This window comes from Misgurnus anguillicaudatus, chromosome 19, assembly GCF_027580225.2.
Source record: "Misgurnus anguillicaudatus chromosome 19, ASM2758022v2, whole genome shotgun sequence".
Lineage (NCBI taxonomy): Eukaryota > Metazoa > Chordata > Actinopteri > Cypriniformes > Cobitidae > Misgurnus > Misgurnus anguillicaudatus.
The window spans coordinates 33835002-33851934 of record NC_073355.2 but is presented as its reverse complement, the minus strand read 5'-3'; the positions used below and the strand labels follow the sequence as shown (position 1 = coordinate 33851934).

At 38.3% G+C, this 16933-nt stretch overlaps 1 protein-coding gene across 2 annotated transcripts in view; it reads right to left on the bottom strand.

The window, feature by feature from the left end:
- The window catches only part of ppp1r9ba (protein phosphatase 1, regulatory subunit 9Ba), a 62391-nt gene extending 45858 nt beyond the window's left edge, over positions 1-16533 (bottom strand). Inside the window, exons 1-2 of one of the 2 annotated variants that reach the window (XM_055194535.2) lie at positions 16394-16533; positions 13623-14980 (exon numbers count right to left, since the gene is read on the bottom strand). In XM_055194535.2, the coding sequence (XP_055050510.2) occupies positions 13623-14936 (1314 nt within the window). In that variant the 5' untranslated portion in view covers positions 14937-14980; positions 16394-16533. Of the gene's footprint in view, positions 1-13622; positions 14981-15772; positions 15914-16393 lie in introns of those variants that run through there. The other variant, XM_055194534.2, reaches the window with a different exon arrangement.
- Positions 16534-16933: the final 400 nt, after the last annotated feature.

Below are 16933 nucleotides of genomic sequence, written 5' to 3'. Positions count from 1 at the left end.
AAAGCTAACCAAGCCAAAGTGAGGTGAGCTGACACGACTTGACCCAAACCTGTAATCCATTAACATACATTTGGCGAATAAAGCAACGAAACACAAAGTAACATTTTTATGTGGAGCGACTGTTGCGCTGTTTGGGATTCACCCTCGGTCTCTGTGTGCGCGCGCGTTTAAGTGCCCTTAATAGTGCACATATGAGAGAGATGCGTTTAAAAAAAAAAAAAAAACATAAAATCTCTCTGTTATTGACAGGGCACATATAAACAAAATTATCTCCACAGTATTCTTTTTCTAATAAAAACATTTGTTTATGTCTTAAGTGTATGTATAGATTACAGTCAGATTGTGTCATTAATGTTAATCAAACAACCCATGACAAAGAGACAAATACTGTAGCTCTAAAAATAATAATATATTTAATTTATTGTGTTATGATTCATTTAATTAGATTTCTGTACCTAATGCTAATTTCAGACCTTATTAATGTACAACTTTGTTCTTTTTTATTAATGTTTGCAATTTCTTTATTGTTTATTAGATTTTTCCCACCTGCTTTTTGCTGATCCGAAAAATAATCTGATCTGTGCCTCAAAAACTGTAATGTGATCCGAACTGTGAGTTTTTTGATCCGTCACACACCCCTAGTAAAGTTAGTACACAATGATAGCCATAAATGCAATTGTACTAATCATTTACGGTTTTTCGGCCTTGGTTTCCTTTTTTCGGTTTTCGGTTTCGGCCAAGAATTTTCATTTCGGTGCATCCCTAGTATTTTGACTTGATGCGTGATGCACATTGGTTCACATGACATGTCAAACACACATTTTGACATGACGAGCCACACACATGATGGGCTAAATACATGTTGTGACGAGCTACGAATCTGGCGCCCTCGAGAAGTCACCGGTTGCCATTGCTACATAGCCACTATTGTCGTTTTGGTTATACTTTGCATGCCTATAGACTGATTTAACACATGGACATGACGTCACAATTATCACAGATTGGCGTTATGCCGTTTACACAGAGACAACAATGGGTCGTTATTTAAATCTTGCACTTTGAAACCCTTACTTTTAGTAAATGACCTTTTTGGACTGGGTAGAAAGTTCAAAGTATGTTTAACTCAGTACATTAAACCCTTTCATGTCAAAAGATCAATAAAACTGTGAGTGCTCATGGTATAGTTGTAGCAAGAGACGGCTACAAAGCAGATAGCTGCAAACACAGGGTGTTCGCAGAAAAAACAGCCAAGTGAGAAAACTTGTGAGCGAGACGAAGAAACAGACGCTTCAGTGTGCCCGTTTCCAACGTGACCTGGCAACCTTTTTACAGCAGACCGACTGTGACCGAGCCAAGGCTTGATGTTTGGCTCTCCTATACAGAGGAAAAAGTCGTTCGCTGTCTCAGCTGGCATTTTCATTTCTCACACAGGAAGCAACTAAAGTGGCTAAAGGTGCTATTAGAGAAAGACAAAAGACGGCAATGACCCAACCCAGCAAAGAAACATCAGAAAACTGTGACTTATTGTTCTGACCTATAAAACTAAAACTGCTGTCTACTAAAGCACTGCCTGATTACAAACATATCCGTTTACTTAATTCCACAAAATAACCGAACTGCACACCCCTAATGTAATCTGTCAATATAGGAGCCAGAAATAGAGATTTTGCACTGCCCAATATCATAACTGTTGAGTAATCCGATACTGCTTTGACAATACAACACATTTGTCCCACAAATAAACTAATGTATCTTTTATACCAGAACAACCACACCCACCCAAACAGGAGAGCATTTTGAGATAGAAAAGCTGATACAGGATGCAGAGTTGTGTCATGTACAGATAAACATGTGATGCATAGCAAACACTGATAATGGCATGATAGAGTTTGGTTATACTAACAGATATCGCAATGCAAGACACAATAGTAAACAAATACTTATCGATGATAAATAAACATCACTCTTTCGGAAAAATATTACAAATGGGCTTAAATCTACCAAGATATTGAATATATATAAAGTAGGGCCGGGACTCGATTAAAAAAATTAATCTAATTAATTACAGGCTTTGTAATTAATTAATCGAAATTAATCACATTTTAATCACATATAAATATTTGACCTGAGAACATTGAGCAAGTTATTTTTTCACATGGATTTTTAGTATACCATGAATAATGACTGAATACAACAAAATATTGTTTATTTTTGTTCAACCAAGTCGTTGTACTCGGAGTCGGGCTAACGTCCACGCTAGCTGCTATGTGTTTTGCATTGAGATGATACTTGAGGCTCGATGTGCTGCGGTGATGTGAATTCCTTGTTGCATAGCTTGCACACAACCATGCTCTTATCAACGCTTACATCCGTTCTTTTTTATAAAAAAATCTCCATCCACGGGGCCAACCAAAGCGATCTCATCAGCTTCTTCGTTCATGTTCACTGTGGTTTGTTGTTGTCTGAAGTCATGAACGCTAGTTGGTGCTCCAGTATAATCGGTCCAATGAGAAATGTTCCGCGGTGCAAAAATAAGTGTGATTAAAATGCGTTAAAAATGTTTAATGCGTTATTTTTTGTGTAATTAATTAATTAAGTTAAAGTCCCGGCCCTAATATAAAGCAAAGCTTAGTGACAAAGCCACTTTTTCACATTAAATGGAAATTGGATATTGGCAGACCATAACACAATGTTGAAGTCAGACTTTAATATTCACCATCAAGTTACATTTGTGTGACTGCTGTTTAGGATGTGCGTTTATGTCATTTTTTGGTTTAGATTAATCCATAGGTATGAAAAACGAGTACTCAATTAGCTGGGGGCAGGGCAATTAAAGGGGCGGGGTGTATACGTCACAGTAAAAATATATATATTCTTATTAAAAACACCCAAATAAAACTTAATTTTAAAGGAACTATGACAGAAAATGAACACATACTGGATATTACCAATTAAATGTTTTTAACAGAAACTAACAGGAAAAGCTGCGTGATGATGTGAAACTAAAGGGTTAATAAACGCAAACTGATGTGCTTTCTATATCAGTGGTTCTCAAACTTTTTCAGCGTGCGGCCCCCCTTTTGTATGGCGCATTCCTTCGCGGCCCCCCAAAGAAAATTTATGACCTAAAACTCAACTTTTGATTAAACAAAACATATTAAATGATACGAAGTAGTGCTGTTGGTTAGTAGTCTTATATTTTTTTTTTTTTGGTTAAATTGAAAATAATTCATGATAAATAAATTAATTTTAAAAAATTACAAAAAACTGGGGCCCCCATGCCACCAACTCGCGGCCCCCCTGGGGACCCCGGCCCCCAGTTTGAGAACCACTGTTCTATATGACGCACTCCACATAATATTAAGCCTTATATATACTGTTTCATCGGACGCACATGCGGTGACGCAATAAGCGTCTGGTCCGAATTTTACTTCCGGTTTCTGTTTGTTTAATGGTCTGACTAGTTGCTGAAACTGAACTCTTGAACAAATACCTCATCGAAAATAACAAATGTTTTGGTTTTCTAGGTAATCTACGTGTTGTTTATGTTGCTTGTTATAGAAATAAACTACTTTAAAAGGACTTTGTTGTTAATTATTCTTAGCAGAGTTAACCGGAAGTTACATGTTGACCACAAAAGCCGCTTCTTTATGTTGTTACTGCTGAAACCGTCTATACAACATAAATGTATTATACAACGTGCATATATCTGAACAAAATGCAAGACGTAAACTAAGTTATGTATAGGAGTGAAAGTTTAACTCCCGTTGTGGATGCGCACAATAACAGCCCGCTTTGCCAAAGCACGAGCTTCATAACATTAAGCTGCTTTTGCTATCATTTTAGCGATTAGTTGTGTCGTGTCATCCTCTCACCTGTTCTCAGTCAAGATATGCTCGTATCCTCTCTGGTATCTCTTGACATTTGATGTTTAAATATGAGATGATATGAGGGAACTTGTGACGGCGCTGTGCATTTTGCATCTGACCGACTGTATTTGCAAAAGTAATGTGGCCGATATGAGGCTAATATAACTAGGGATGCATAACGATTAATCGCGATTAATCTATGGCAGAATAAAAGTTTTTGCTTACATCATATAATGATGTGAACTGTGTATAATAACTTTGTATAGATAAATGCGCACACATCTATATTTAAGAATATACATATATGTAATGTGGATCTAACACCTGGCGGTACTCATAGAATAAAACTTTGGTGCACACCAGAGAGTTGTTGTGAGTAACACAACAACAACACGTCACGTTAAAAAAAGTGAATAATGATTGGTAATTTTACTGTCTGTCAAAACTTTGGCTTTACATAAACAACAAAAAAGTAACGTAAAATTAAAGTAAGATTTATTGCTCGATTTATCTGAGATTTATCTGCCAATCCAATAATGGGAATTTTTTTGTTGTTGAAATATCGGTCAATATACCGGCCACTGCAATATCACTAGTCTGATCCCAGGAAACACACACACACTGATAAAATGTATGAACTGTATGTCCTTGTATGCCCTGTAAGTCACTTAGGATAAAAGCATCTATCAAATCGAATATGCTTTGTAAAACTGGTACATAATAAATGTCAGGGACTGCATTAAATACTTTTGATGAAATTCATGTCATTTTAATAACAGCTAACCTTCCCTGCTTGGTTAACAAGCCTCTGTTATTTTTCTCAGGATTCAAATGTCTAATTAAAATGCCATGAAGGAAGAAAAAGCATAAAGATATGAGCGAGCAGTACAGCTTCTACTGCAAAATTGAGAAGCTCCTTAAAAAGTCATACTCATCAGTCAGCCAACATACAAATAAGCTTTTGCCATATGCTTTGCTCTCTGAAACAAGTAATAAAGCATACAGCCAAATGTGAAAAAGATCTACATTGTCAGGCAATTTTACTATTTAAACAAGTCTTTATTTGTGCACAATCAGACTCAGGGTATGCCCTCCAGTCAGCCAAATGATGAGAGAAAGGGCAGTAAGAACTGTTTAACAAAATTAGGCCATACATCAATCAATAATATCACCAAAAGCCGGCCAAATGCCTTCTACAGTATTAAAACAATCCTCCCTCTGCTTATCAGTGTATAATTGCTATTTTATCAAGATATGCTATTGTATCTATGCAATATATCAAAGTTTCATTTACTGTAGCAGCTAGAAGCAAATGAACAGGCTAGTTTGACAACCCTGCCATCCTCCAGGGCTGAAAACTGGGGTGATATTGCTAAAACAAACTAGACAGATAAATAGCATAAACAGGACATAAACTGGTTTATTCAGTTTAAATGTTCAATTTGGTAAGTCTAGGATCTTTAGGAAACCACCGAAAAGTGACACACATTGCTTGCGGGTGCATGAGCAACATTGTTAATAAAACTGATATCTCAATATTTTAAAATATTTAAAGTCTTACTATGGGGAAAAACTGGTTTTTATTGTCTATGTGGTGTTTTTAATATGTTTTAAGACATGCCAAGGGCAAATTCATCATTTGCCCATTGCTCAGTATTTTCTCCATAAAATTACAATAGATACAATCTCATTTCTGTGGTTTAAAATCACAGTGTCCATGATCACAAATATGTAACCAATACTAGTTTGAGTATAGTTATATTCGAACTGGATTATTTTTTAAATAGAGAGGTGGGGTAAAGCAATTTTTATCAGAGCTTCTCAGTGATTTTAGTGCCGTCCAAATGCTCCGTGTCAGTAATCATTATGGACGATTTTGGGGACTTTTATCTTCTGTAAAACGGTCTAGAGAAATTACTTCAGGTAATACTAATCCTGTGCGAATAGACCAGCTGTAAATATACACGTAAATATTTCACATTTCCTGTAATTGTGCGCATATTTAAATATAGAAGCGCCTGAAGTAGCATTTGCTTGCGTTCTAGGGGGTGGAACAAGTCAGTGGCAAACCTCAAGTTTTTCCTGCATATGACGACACAATTTTTATTTTATTTTTAAAGGTCAAAAGCACTTCTCAGTGGCACATTACTTTTGTTTGCATTAGGTAAGTGCCTATAACCAACAGAATCCAATCAGAATGTAATTAAAAACTGTCAAGCGTCGCCGTCCCGAATACGGGACACCTAAGTTTGCATTAATATTGTTGATGTAAATTTTAATCTATCACTACAAACTATATACCGTTGGAAAGGTCTAAGCCTCCAGAATAGACATTTCAACAGTGTTTTATAAAAGAAATTATGTAGGGAGAGTAATTGATTCATTTGTGCCTCAAAAAATGTATTTTCTGCTAAATGTCACTGTCCCACCAGCAGGACGACTACATTTACTTCAATGTTTGCATATGAATTCTTATCTAATCATGGCAAACTGTATATTGTTTGAAAGCTCCAAGAGTGTAGATTTAACTCAATAGGGTGGGGTGACGCTTAAAAGGTTAATTGAATTAATAAATCATTCCACTGGACCCAAATCTTTGTTTATACCTAAATCTTTATTTATATTATATAATGTATTATAATTATTATTAATACTTTTATATAATGTATAATTTACGCGTGTGTGTGTTATATATACAGTCAAACCAAACAAAGAATCAGACACCACATATAATTTTGGATTTTTTAGTGACATGTTATATAAAAAGGAAGCAATGTAATGACGAGGGAGGTGACGGTGCTGCGTTATCGAGTTACCCCTTCCACTTTTGAATGTTTTACTGATATTTCTAATCCCGTGCAAACTGGATTTTCACAGACGTCCTGTGGTAAAGCTGGATTACTCCATCTAGCCCCGTAAAACTAATCCTTTTTCCGAATAGTGCTATAGATATTATGTTTGGATGACGCATAGCCCATCGCTGAAATGATCACAGCACTGCTGCTTTGGCTCTGCGACTGCTACTGTGCTCACACATGCAGGGTGAGTGCTTTAACTGGTTAACATCAGCACTTAGAGATTAGTGCTGCAAATGTGCAGTTCACCTATGCTTTGTGTTAAACCGAACTTAGCACCTATGTGTCTGAAACTGCCTAATGTGGCACCTATTAACATATATATATATATCTATGTTTCAAGGTGGTGCGAAACAGTGGAGGTGTGGACTAATATATATATACACGAGGAAAGGGTGTAGAGTTACATTCAAACTGCTTTAAAAGACACTCAAAATGCAGGAAAGCATGGAGGCAACCAACCAGAAGCATGCATGGGTTTTCATATCCCATTTAAAAAACCTGCACTGGCCCTTTAAGACAGCATTTCCCTTTCCTTTCAGTTTCCTGTTTCAGCTCGGTAATAGCCCTCATTCAACAATGTGATAAAGAACCCAAAAACTACAGCACACAGCAGCATTATTTCCTGTGTTATTGGCTATAATCAGGTCTACAGTATACCTTAATCCTTCAAAAGCTCTATCACCACCTGTAGTGCAGGGAGCAAGACTTTCTTAGTGGATTATGTGAAAGTGAGGAGAACGCAACTATTTTTGGAGGCAATCTGTTGTGAGCTAGCCTGCTACATATGTCAGCTGAGAGAGTCAAAAGTGTCCACGTACAATTTATTTCTATAGTTAAACATCAACACAGACATAACACAACCTTTTCTTTAAAAACTGGAGTGTAGGCTTTGATGAAGGACACATACATTTTTAAATATAAAAATGTTACCATTATAAAAATCTCAATCTTTTAAAGTTGAAATGTGTTTTCTCTTATCCTTATGTGATTCGTAGATTAAATAGACACTGTAAAAAATATGCAGCATTTTTGTCAAATCAACATATATTTTTATGTTACTTTAAAGGGCACCCTTTTCATTGCTAAAAAACAAGGTTATTTTGTGTATTTGGTATAATACAATGTGTTTGTGTGGTTTATGGTTAAAAACACATTATTTTCCACATACTTTACATTTTTGTAGCTCCAGATTTCACTCTCTTCCTGAAACACACTGATTTTGTACAAAGCTCATTGATTTGAAAAGCGCTGTGCCAGCTAACCTGTACATTGTGATTGGCCTAAATACCTCTGACGTCAGCCAGAAATGTGACGCTTCTTATCATGTTTGAAAGATTCGGTCACAATGCAATGCTAACAGGAGTTAACTAACAGGCTGAGTCTGAAGCGGGAGGAATTATGATAATGTCGGTCTTGTCACATCACCAATCCCTGGAAGTAAACTGTTGCCTACAATTCGTGTGTTTGTTGTAGTCCAAGAAAAGAGATTTACGTTGGAGACGATAACTCGCGTTATCGTTTACTTTGGGGTCAACTTTAACTTGATTGCATAAGTTATGTCAACTTTTCACAAGTCAAAAATTAAAATAGTAGACTGAATTGACTTGCAAAAGCAAATTGTATGAACTACAGTACAATATTTTGGCTCTGCTGTGCTTCAAAACTTAAATGCAGTTCAAAGTAGTAGTGTTTGGGAAATGTTTATTTTGAAAAGCGACATCATTTTAGCAATTTCATTGGGTGCCACTACAATTCACATTTAGAATGTTTAAAAAGAGCATGAAAGTATAGTATTACTTAGAGAATAAACTTCAATATAGAGGGTCCCCACACCATAGTTAACTTCAAATTTAAGGACCTTTCAAGGACTTTGCAGGTCCAATACCCTCAAATTCAAGGACTAAATGTGGGGACACATTTCAAGCGAGAGCAAGGTTACATTGTGTTCCCTATTAAGATACATTGTTAAAGTTCCCTTTCGAGGGAACTTGCGCTGCGTCACTGCGGTGACACTTTGGGAACGCCTCCAGGGGTAAGTGCGTCTGAATGTGCATATCAAATTCAACCAATGGTGAGGCTTAATGACAAAGACAGGGTGACGCGGGAGCCAGGAAGTATATCGCTATTTGAAATCTTGCCAAAGACAGCGTTACAGGGATGCCGGAAGTATGGCAAAGGAGACGCAGCGTCTCTTTCCCTTCTCAGGGAACAACAGTTTCATACATAACCCAAAACGTTTTCATTTGTCAAACACAACTATGCAAAAAAGCATTTTGGTATGAATTAACATTCGCATACAGAAGATATAAACATTTAAAGCAAACAGTTTAGCATGTGTGCTTAAAAAGTCTAAAATTTTTATGATATTATCCTACATTACACATCCAATATGGATTATTTTTCAGGAAACTTCTCACATAAAATAGATTCAATCACTTTCAATGACCTGTATCTATGTATGGATATTTTCAAAAACTTCCCAGGGCCTTGAATTCCCCCCCAGATTCACAAACATTCAAGGATTTCAAGGACCCGTGGGAACCCTGCTTATAATTTCCCACAATGTTAGTGTAGTTCCTACAAATCTGACTAAAACATGTACTTTCTATACTATTTTTGAGATCAGATCACACCTAAATCCAGAGCTTCTTGTTTCCGAGATGAGTTGCAGCACTGGTCCGAGATCAGTACTGAAAGGCAACTTCCACAATCAACCCTAAGTTCATCTTACTACTGAAATTGCTTTAGTTGTTGTCTGTGAGAGGATAAGAGAGTCTGTCCATGCCTATCTGGACTCACAAACCACTTAGTAACACGGCCAGTCTATAAACTAATAATATAAATGCAAATCATCAACAAAAGTACAGGCGGTTTAATGAATACTGAATATTCATGCTAGCGAACATGCGACAACATTAACATGTGAACAACAGGGGACGTTAGACACAGATGGTTCCAGAAAGATTTCTTTGTGTCTCTTTCCCACACACAAACAATATAAATACATACACGAGTGACCTTTTATACACACCCTTGCCAACTGTATGCTATTTGAGGATAAATCTCTGTCAGAGACACGTCACCAATAAACAAAAAGCAGCACCAAAATTATTTTTTGGAATGGTGAAATTTTCATGAGGTGACAAAGGAGAGATGGAGAATAGAGGGCAAGACAGAGAAATGTGAGAAAGAGATCAATAATGAAATTAATGATACAACTTCTGTACATTATGAATAATAAGACGTAAACAAACACTGCAACCACTATAGTTGTATGTTTGCAGTGAAAAGGTTGAAGATAGAAGAAACAGTACAAGTTCAAACAATTAAAGTGTTTGTTTCACGTTAGGGAGATACTAGATCTACTGTAATTCATGTTGTATCTAAAGTGCACACTGTGTAATCTTACTGACTTCTGGGGATTTAATACCAGGGGGTTTGATTAGCCTTACCAAACTGTTTCTATTATAAAGACAAAATTTTTCAAAGCAAAACACAAGCAGATGAGCACTGCAACAGCAAGCTATTTGAATCTTTTGGCGGTTCGAAGAACAGACTAAAGTAATCGTAAGAATATGCATCATGGAGAAATATTAGCTTCTGATCTCAGAACTGTGTTTGCTAAATATGATAAACATTCTGATCCTAAAGGCTGATTCTAGATTAGTGCACATCACTGTTTTTATACATCTGATGCTAGGTATTGGTCAATAACACACTAACACTTCACCATTGACGCACAAATGGCAGCCACGTCCAATGCAGGACTTTGGGACATGTTCATCTGGAGCAAGACTCAATAACCCCTCATATATTCTGGATGTGAAAAAAGCATCTGAGACATGAGATGCAAACCATGTCGATGCTATTGTTAAATATATAAAGGTAAATCTGGTAAAGTATGCTGTGTCGACGGTTTAAAGTCTCTGTAAAGTATTAAAAAGCAAAAAAGTGTTATTAATAGAGCCCGACCGATTTATCGTTTTGCCGATTTTATCGGCCGATATGAGCATGTCGCAGATATATCTGTATCGGCGTATAAGCCGCAGATATGCGCCGATATGAACGTTTGATACAGAACACATTAAATGCATTTGAAACATGTAAGTACTTGTTTGTCCAGCAGAGTGCGCCATACTGGTTGCTAATGGCGACCCAGATCACTCACTGTAGTGACAGCAGCCAATCCCCCGCCCCTTCACTTCAGTCAGTCAGTCTCTCAGTTCAGGTGACTGCAGTCACGCAGTGTCTTCTTCACAACATTTTTACACCTGGTATTAAGACGCGCTTTGGTCGATTGGATTATAAATGGACAAGAGAGACGCATTCCCGCTTACATTTGGTGTTTTTAATCCGTCTCTTTGTCGACTTGCGAGTTAAAACGCAAGCGGGAGAAATGACGCGAGACGGAGAAATGACACGTTTAAACTACGCGCAGCCGTGCACTTATATAACACTATATGAGATTACTGCTGCTTGTGTTGCTAGTTAACATGCTCATTTCAGAGCAATTGATTTAATAAGCTCGCGCAACTCTACACCCTTGCTAAATAAAAGAGGCGGAGCGAAGACGCTTTAGTTTTATAAAAGTCTAAAGTTTGCACGGAACCCTGGGTTTGTGTTATAAAAACGTTGTGCACAACATTAAACATAGCGTACATTAGTATGTGCTCCGTCAAGCATTGTCTTCGTAACTGTGAGTGGCTAACGTTAACTAATTTGTGAAGTACACAACTTACTGTAAAGTAATAATCAATGACTTCATAAGTTTCTCTTTATAACGTTATTCTCGTCAAAACTGCAAATGATGCAAGTTTTATGTATTTTGTTCTCTTTGTGTTTTAAGTTATTTATAAGAAGTCAAGTTTACTGTTTAGTGCACTGATATCCAACTAATTTTGGATAATAAAGTTTATTGTTAACTTCTTGCCTATAGTACATATCTTTGTCACATCAATATAAGTGTTGGATCACCACATTTGTAAGTGATCACCACATTTGTGAGTGATCATTGCATTGCATTGTATTTATTCATAGTATATTATGTTAAAGTATATAGTGTATTCTATGTACAGTACTGTAGTATAATATACTGTAGTATATACTGAACTATAATGTACACATAAAGAATATCGGCCGATATATCGTTATCGGTCTTTTTTTACTCCCTAATATCTGTATCGGCATCGGCCCGAAAAAACGCATATCGGTCGGGCTCTAGTTATTAACCACCCAACCAAATTTGAATGATGGAAAAAATGTCAAGTAAATAAAATAAGTTCAAAATCTTGGAAAAATAGGCAGCATTCTCTGCTCTGAAATAGTGGGGGGCATGTCCGCTGTCATCTTGAAACCATGCCCACTCGTGGGAACGCTGCCGTCTCTCTTAACTTTCAAATAGCACTACAACCTGAATGGATGCTTGTGATTTTGTTAGGGGCGGAGCCATGGGCTTTGGCTCAAGTGCGCCATCGAGCCACCGTTTTAGGCCCGCCTAAAAATCCTGAACTCAGAAATGGTAAAAAACTCTTGAACGATCTAACTCTGCAATTCAGTACTATATAGTTTACAGTCTTTATGGCATTTTTCAGCAATACATTTCTAACATGTATAATGGCTGTTTCTTAATTTCAAAAACGCAAAAAAACGGACTTGCATTCTCATGAAGATCGGTCTTGCCAGGCGACCTTGGAAGAACAAACTTAAAAGGTCGCAAGAACACAGAACGCACTTGTGCGAATTGAGATGTGTGCGATTTTTTTATATGTCGCCTGGCGTTAGGGTTAGAGCTGGGTTTGGGTAGGGATGTCATTTTATGTAAATCTTACCCTAAACCAAAGCGACAATGGTAAGAAAATAGGACAAAACAGTTGAGTAACCAATACGTGATAATCACACGAAAACAGGAATTTGTTATACGATCACGTAAAAAAGTGGAAATTCGTAATAATATCACGAAAACAGAATCAAAAAATTACGTGACTATATAACGAAATTTTGTAAGACTAGGCTGTAAAAAACTTCTGGGGCGTGAAGCGATTTCAGCGCGCAAATCTGCACTCGATGCATCCTTGATATCAAGAACACATCCGGGTATTTTTATGCGTCCTCTGTACTTGCGTTCTTGGGAATTGGAATTGAACTTCGACGGTTAATGGTAACGTAGAGCGAGAACACAAAGACGCAAGATCGCTGAAGAACACATATTGAGAAACAGCCAACGTGTTTAGAAACTATTGTCAAGATTGACTTTACGATCACATGACCATTTAATGAATAAATAAATAAAAACCATGACTAGTTGGGACCGCCATTGTTTTAATAAATAATATATTAAATAAAATTTTCAAAACGGACAGTCGCTAAAACACAGAGAAACACAACCATGTGACTCTGATACAAAAAGGACAATGTGAACCACCCGACCAACCATGCGGCTTGCAGGCGCAATCTGAAAACGGACGCTGAGCTTTTCAACCTGCTCAAGTGGGCCATCAAAGGTTGAAGAGCAGTGTATCAAAGTGCTGATGGTGCCTTAAGATGACCGCAGTCAGTGAAGTCGTTCTTATATAGAGGTTTAGACAATCTGTGACTGCACATTCTAGGAAAAAAAAGGCCTGTACTACTGCATCGAGCCATTAACACTTACATGGAATTCCCCAAACGGATGCGATCTAATATTGCTAAGTAAAGACATGCTCTTGAATTTTGCATAACTACTTACTACAGTAACCATTCAGGCTTTGTTAACCCACACTCTAGTTAAAAAATTATGGCTAAAGCCTGCCACAATTTATTATTTTGTTTACTAGCACTGCGTTTAGGACAACATACACTGTGATGTCATCCTAATAGTTTATAACAGATTTGTGCTCTTGCACATTAAAGCACTCACCTTGATAGGGTTCGCACTAAAACGAATCTTCCTGCTAGGAGGTGTTTCATCTTCAGCCGGCAGCCCAGGGATTTCGGAGCAGCTGGATTCTGGCTCATAAGCTTCATCATCCTCTGGCTCCTCATCGTCATCTAGCTGGCTACCACCGGAGTCCTCTCCGATACCGCTATATGCGCTAATGTCCACCAGGTCTGCTTCTGAGATATCCTCTCTGTGTGATTCCTCCTCGGTACAGGCCTCTCCAGCTGCCTTTCCGATTTCCTCTCTTTGTTCGGAGCTGCTGGTTGCCTCTCCGTTTTCCAGCGAAGCGTGGACATCCGCCTGTACCAGTCTGCTCCCTGCATCTGCATGCTCTGCAGGTTTGGACTCTTTTCCTGTGTGTGATGGATCCTGGATCTTATCTAGATCTGTACCAGACAATGTATCTTCAGATGGTTTACTGTTGGGTCCATCAGGTTGAACGCCTGTCCTGGTCTTCAGACTCCCATCATGGTCTTTAACTTGAGCTCCCTCCTCTTGATCATCTGTTGAAGAGAAGGATCGCACCTTTCTTGTGATGATTTTGGAGTTGCTTTCTTCTACTTTGCCTGCAGTAGGGTTCACACTATGAGAAGGCTGTGGGGAGGTTGAGGATGGTCGATGAAGGTTGTTGCGTAGGTCTGCTTTTTCAAACACAGCACTCAGCTGGCTGACCGTAGGGGACACAGCATCTCCGGGACATTCCCCTGAGTCCAGCCTGTCCAGGGATTCGGTGCTGCCATTGAATCGGACCAATACATCCAGGCGGCTTTCCTGAAATCCAGACGCCCGTTCTTTCTTCAACAGAATACGATTCGTTGCAGCCTGTTTCTCCTGTAAGTTACGTTGTTCGAATATCTTCCGTGTTTCCTGCAGCTTGGAGTAACCAGAACCTGGCCCGCGGGAAACGCTGCCATCAATCTTTCCATCAAAGCGGCTCACTCGCTCTGACACAGTCCCACCGAGTTTGAGCAAAGCGCTGTGATCCACGTTTTCGTTCAGACTGCTCGCTCTGGGCAGAGACAATCGGATGGTTTTCGACGGATCCTCTTCCTCCCCGGGGGAAACCATCTGCATAAACATGTTCTTGATGCGGTGCACATTGGAGCCGTACCTGCGGCCCCGACCCTGCAGCCGAGGTTTCCCATCCTCTCCGTTCGCAGCGCTAGGATCTTTTACTGGCTTGAGAGCTTGAATTCCAGCCTCATAGGCGTTCCTGTGCGGAGAGGCGCTTCGTGCTACGAGGGTGGTGGTGGTGCTGCCGCTGGCTGCAGATGGGGGTTCAGTCTTCATCATGGTTAATCAAACAGCAGTAAAGATGGCATAGCCCTCTGCTTCTCCTTACCACAACAAGGATCAATCCACATTATCAGATGCAAATGAGAGAAAGGGGAGAGAAACAAATATGAGACACAAAAATAAATAATGTATCATTATAAGCATGAAACCCCCTTTATAGTCAGGCCTGTATACAGTGTTGCAACTTGCAAATACATATGAAGTATTTTGTACACTTACGCCACACATTTAAATTTAAAACACATACATTTAACCACAGTAACCACATGCACCTCATGATGTTGTCAGATGTATTTCAAAGAGTTTAACAACAAAAGCTTTTTGTCTTACAATTAAAGAAATCCATTGATTAATAACCCTTATAAAATAAAATCAATTATACTTGACCTGATTTTTTGTTTGTAGTACATTGGTATTCATTGTATGCAGCTAAAGTGGTTTTACTAACCCCAAACGAGGTTCATTCATTGACAGCTTCGTCAGATGCCCCAGGGTCAAAAAGCCAGCAAGTTCATTCTCATTTGTAACGTTATCTCTATTACTTTTAAAGTAGACTAAAAATTGCATTAAAAATATTGGTATAGCATGATATACGGTTACTTTTAATATACAACTCTTAAATTGTACACGTTTTTGTTACTATTTCATTATTATGGGGACATTTTCCAGACAGAACGATAAAACAATACGGAAGCGTTTTCATCAAGGCGTATAAAGACACATTTCTGAGACCGCCAATAAAAGCATCGCTTAAAACAAAAACACTAGTTTTAAACCAAAGAAAAAGCCTTTAAACGAGGCATGTGAATTTATTTTTACTGTTTACTACATACCTTTAGCTGTTCATGGGTTCATTATGCACGTATCAGATATTGTTTGTAACGGTACAGTATGATCTCTGTAGGAATCTGTATGTCACATACAGGAAGTCAGAGTATGAACGAAAGCATGAACACCGTAAACAAATCTAAACCCAAGACAATCGTTTGATATTGTCTACAACGTTTCATGAGTCCTTGGGAAATACCATACATACTAGCATACACAAACAGGCTTTGTCATCCCATACCGTTGCTGATGCCAGCAGATGAATTATCTTATCGGGCTCTACTACAACAACGGCAGTCCCTTATCATTTTTGTTTGTATCAGGATAATCCTTACGCGTAAGAAATGCCAAACTCATGTTTAAAAATGTAATCTTTAAAAGAGATATATTTTTTGTTGTGCCGATAAGTGCGTTTAAGTAGTGTCAACATATTCAAGCTACAGCCTGTCAAAACATGACATTAGGACCCTGCGGAGAGCTCGGGCCCCGCTTTCTGCAATGATGCCTCGACTTCCTGCATCCTCACCCGTCCACATAACTGTTCTCCGCTAGAATCAAAGAAATGGTGGAAAACGCGACAAAGCGCGCAAATAACATGCCGCTTTATCCTGACGACTAGATGTTACCTGGTTTCTTGTGTTCATCGAAGACAATGTGCTTTATTCAACGGAAAATCCTTCTGTTCGCAAATCCATTGTGTCCACGAGCCGTTTCGCCCTCTTGATTTCCCCCCACAAGCGTATGACGCGCCTGCTCTCTCTCTCTCTCTCTCTCTCTCTCTCTCTCTCTCTCTCTCTCTCTCTCTCTCTCTCTTTCCTCACCAATAGCACACAGCAGCATCGCAGTTTTACCATTTTAACAAGGCCACATACATAGTACCCCTGACGAAAATGAACCTTAGTTTTACTACAAATAAAAATAAATAAATTGTTATTATGGCTAAAGTAATGTATGGTAAGGGCAATGAACCCTGAAACGTGAAATGAGTTTAGCTAGAATTAATTCATTTCCATTTGCATTACTAATATAGTTTCACCACAATACCATAGATAAAATATGGTCACTGCAGTAAAAACTATGGTTCATTTTTTGTAAGGGGCTTTTCTATCTTTGTTCGTCTCGTTCACATTTACATTTTAATCCAAGGCGACCAACACATGCCTTTT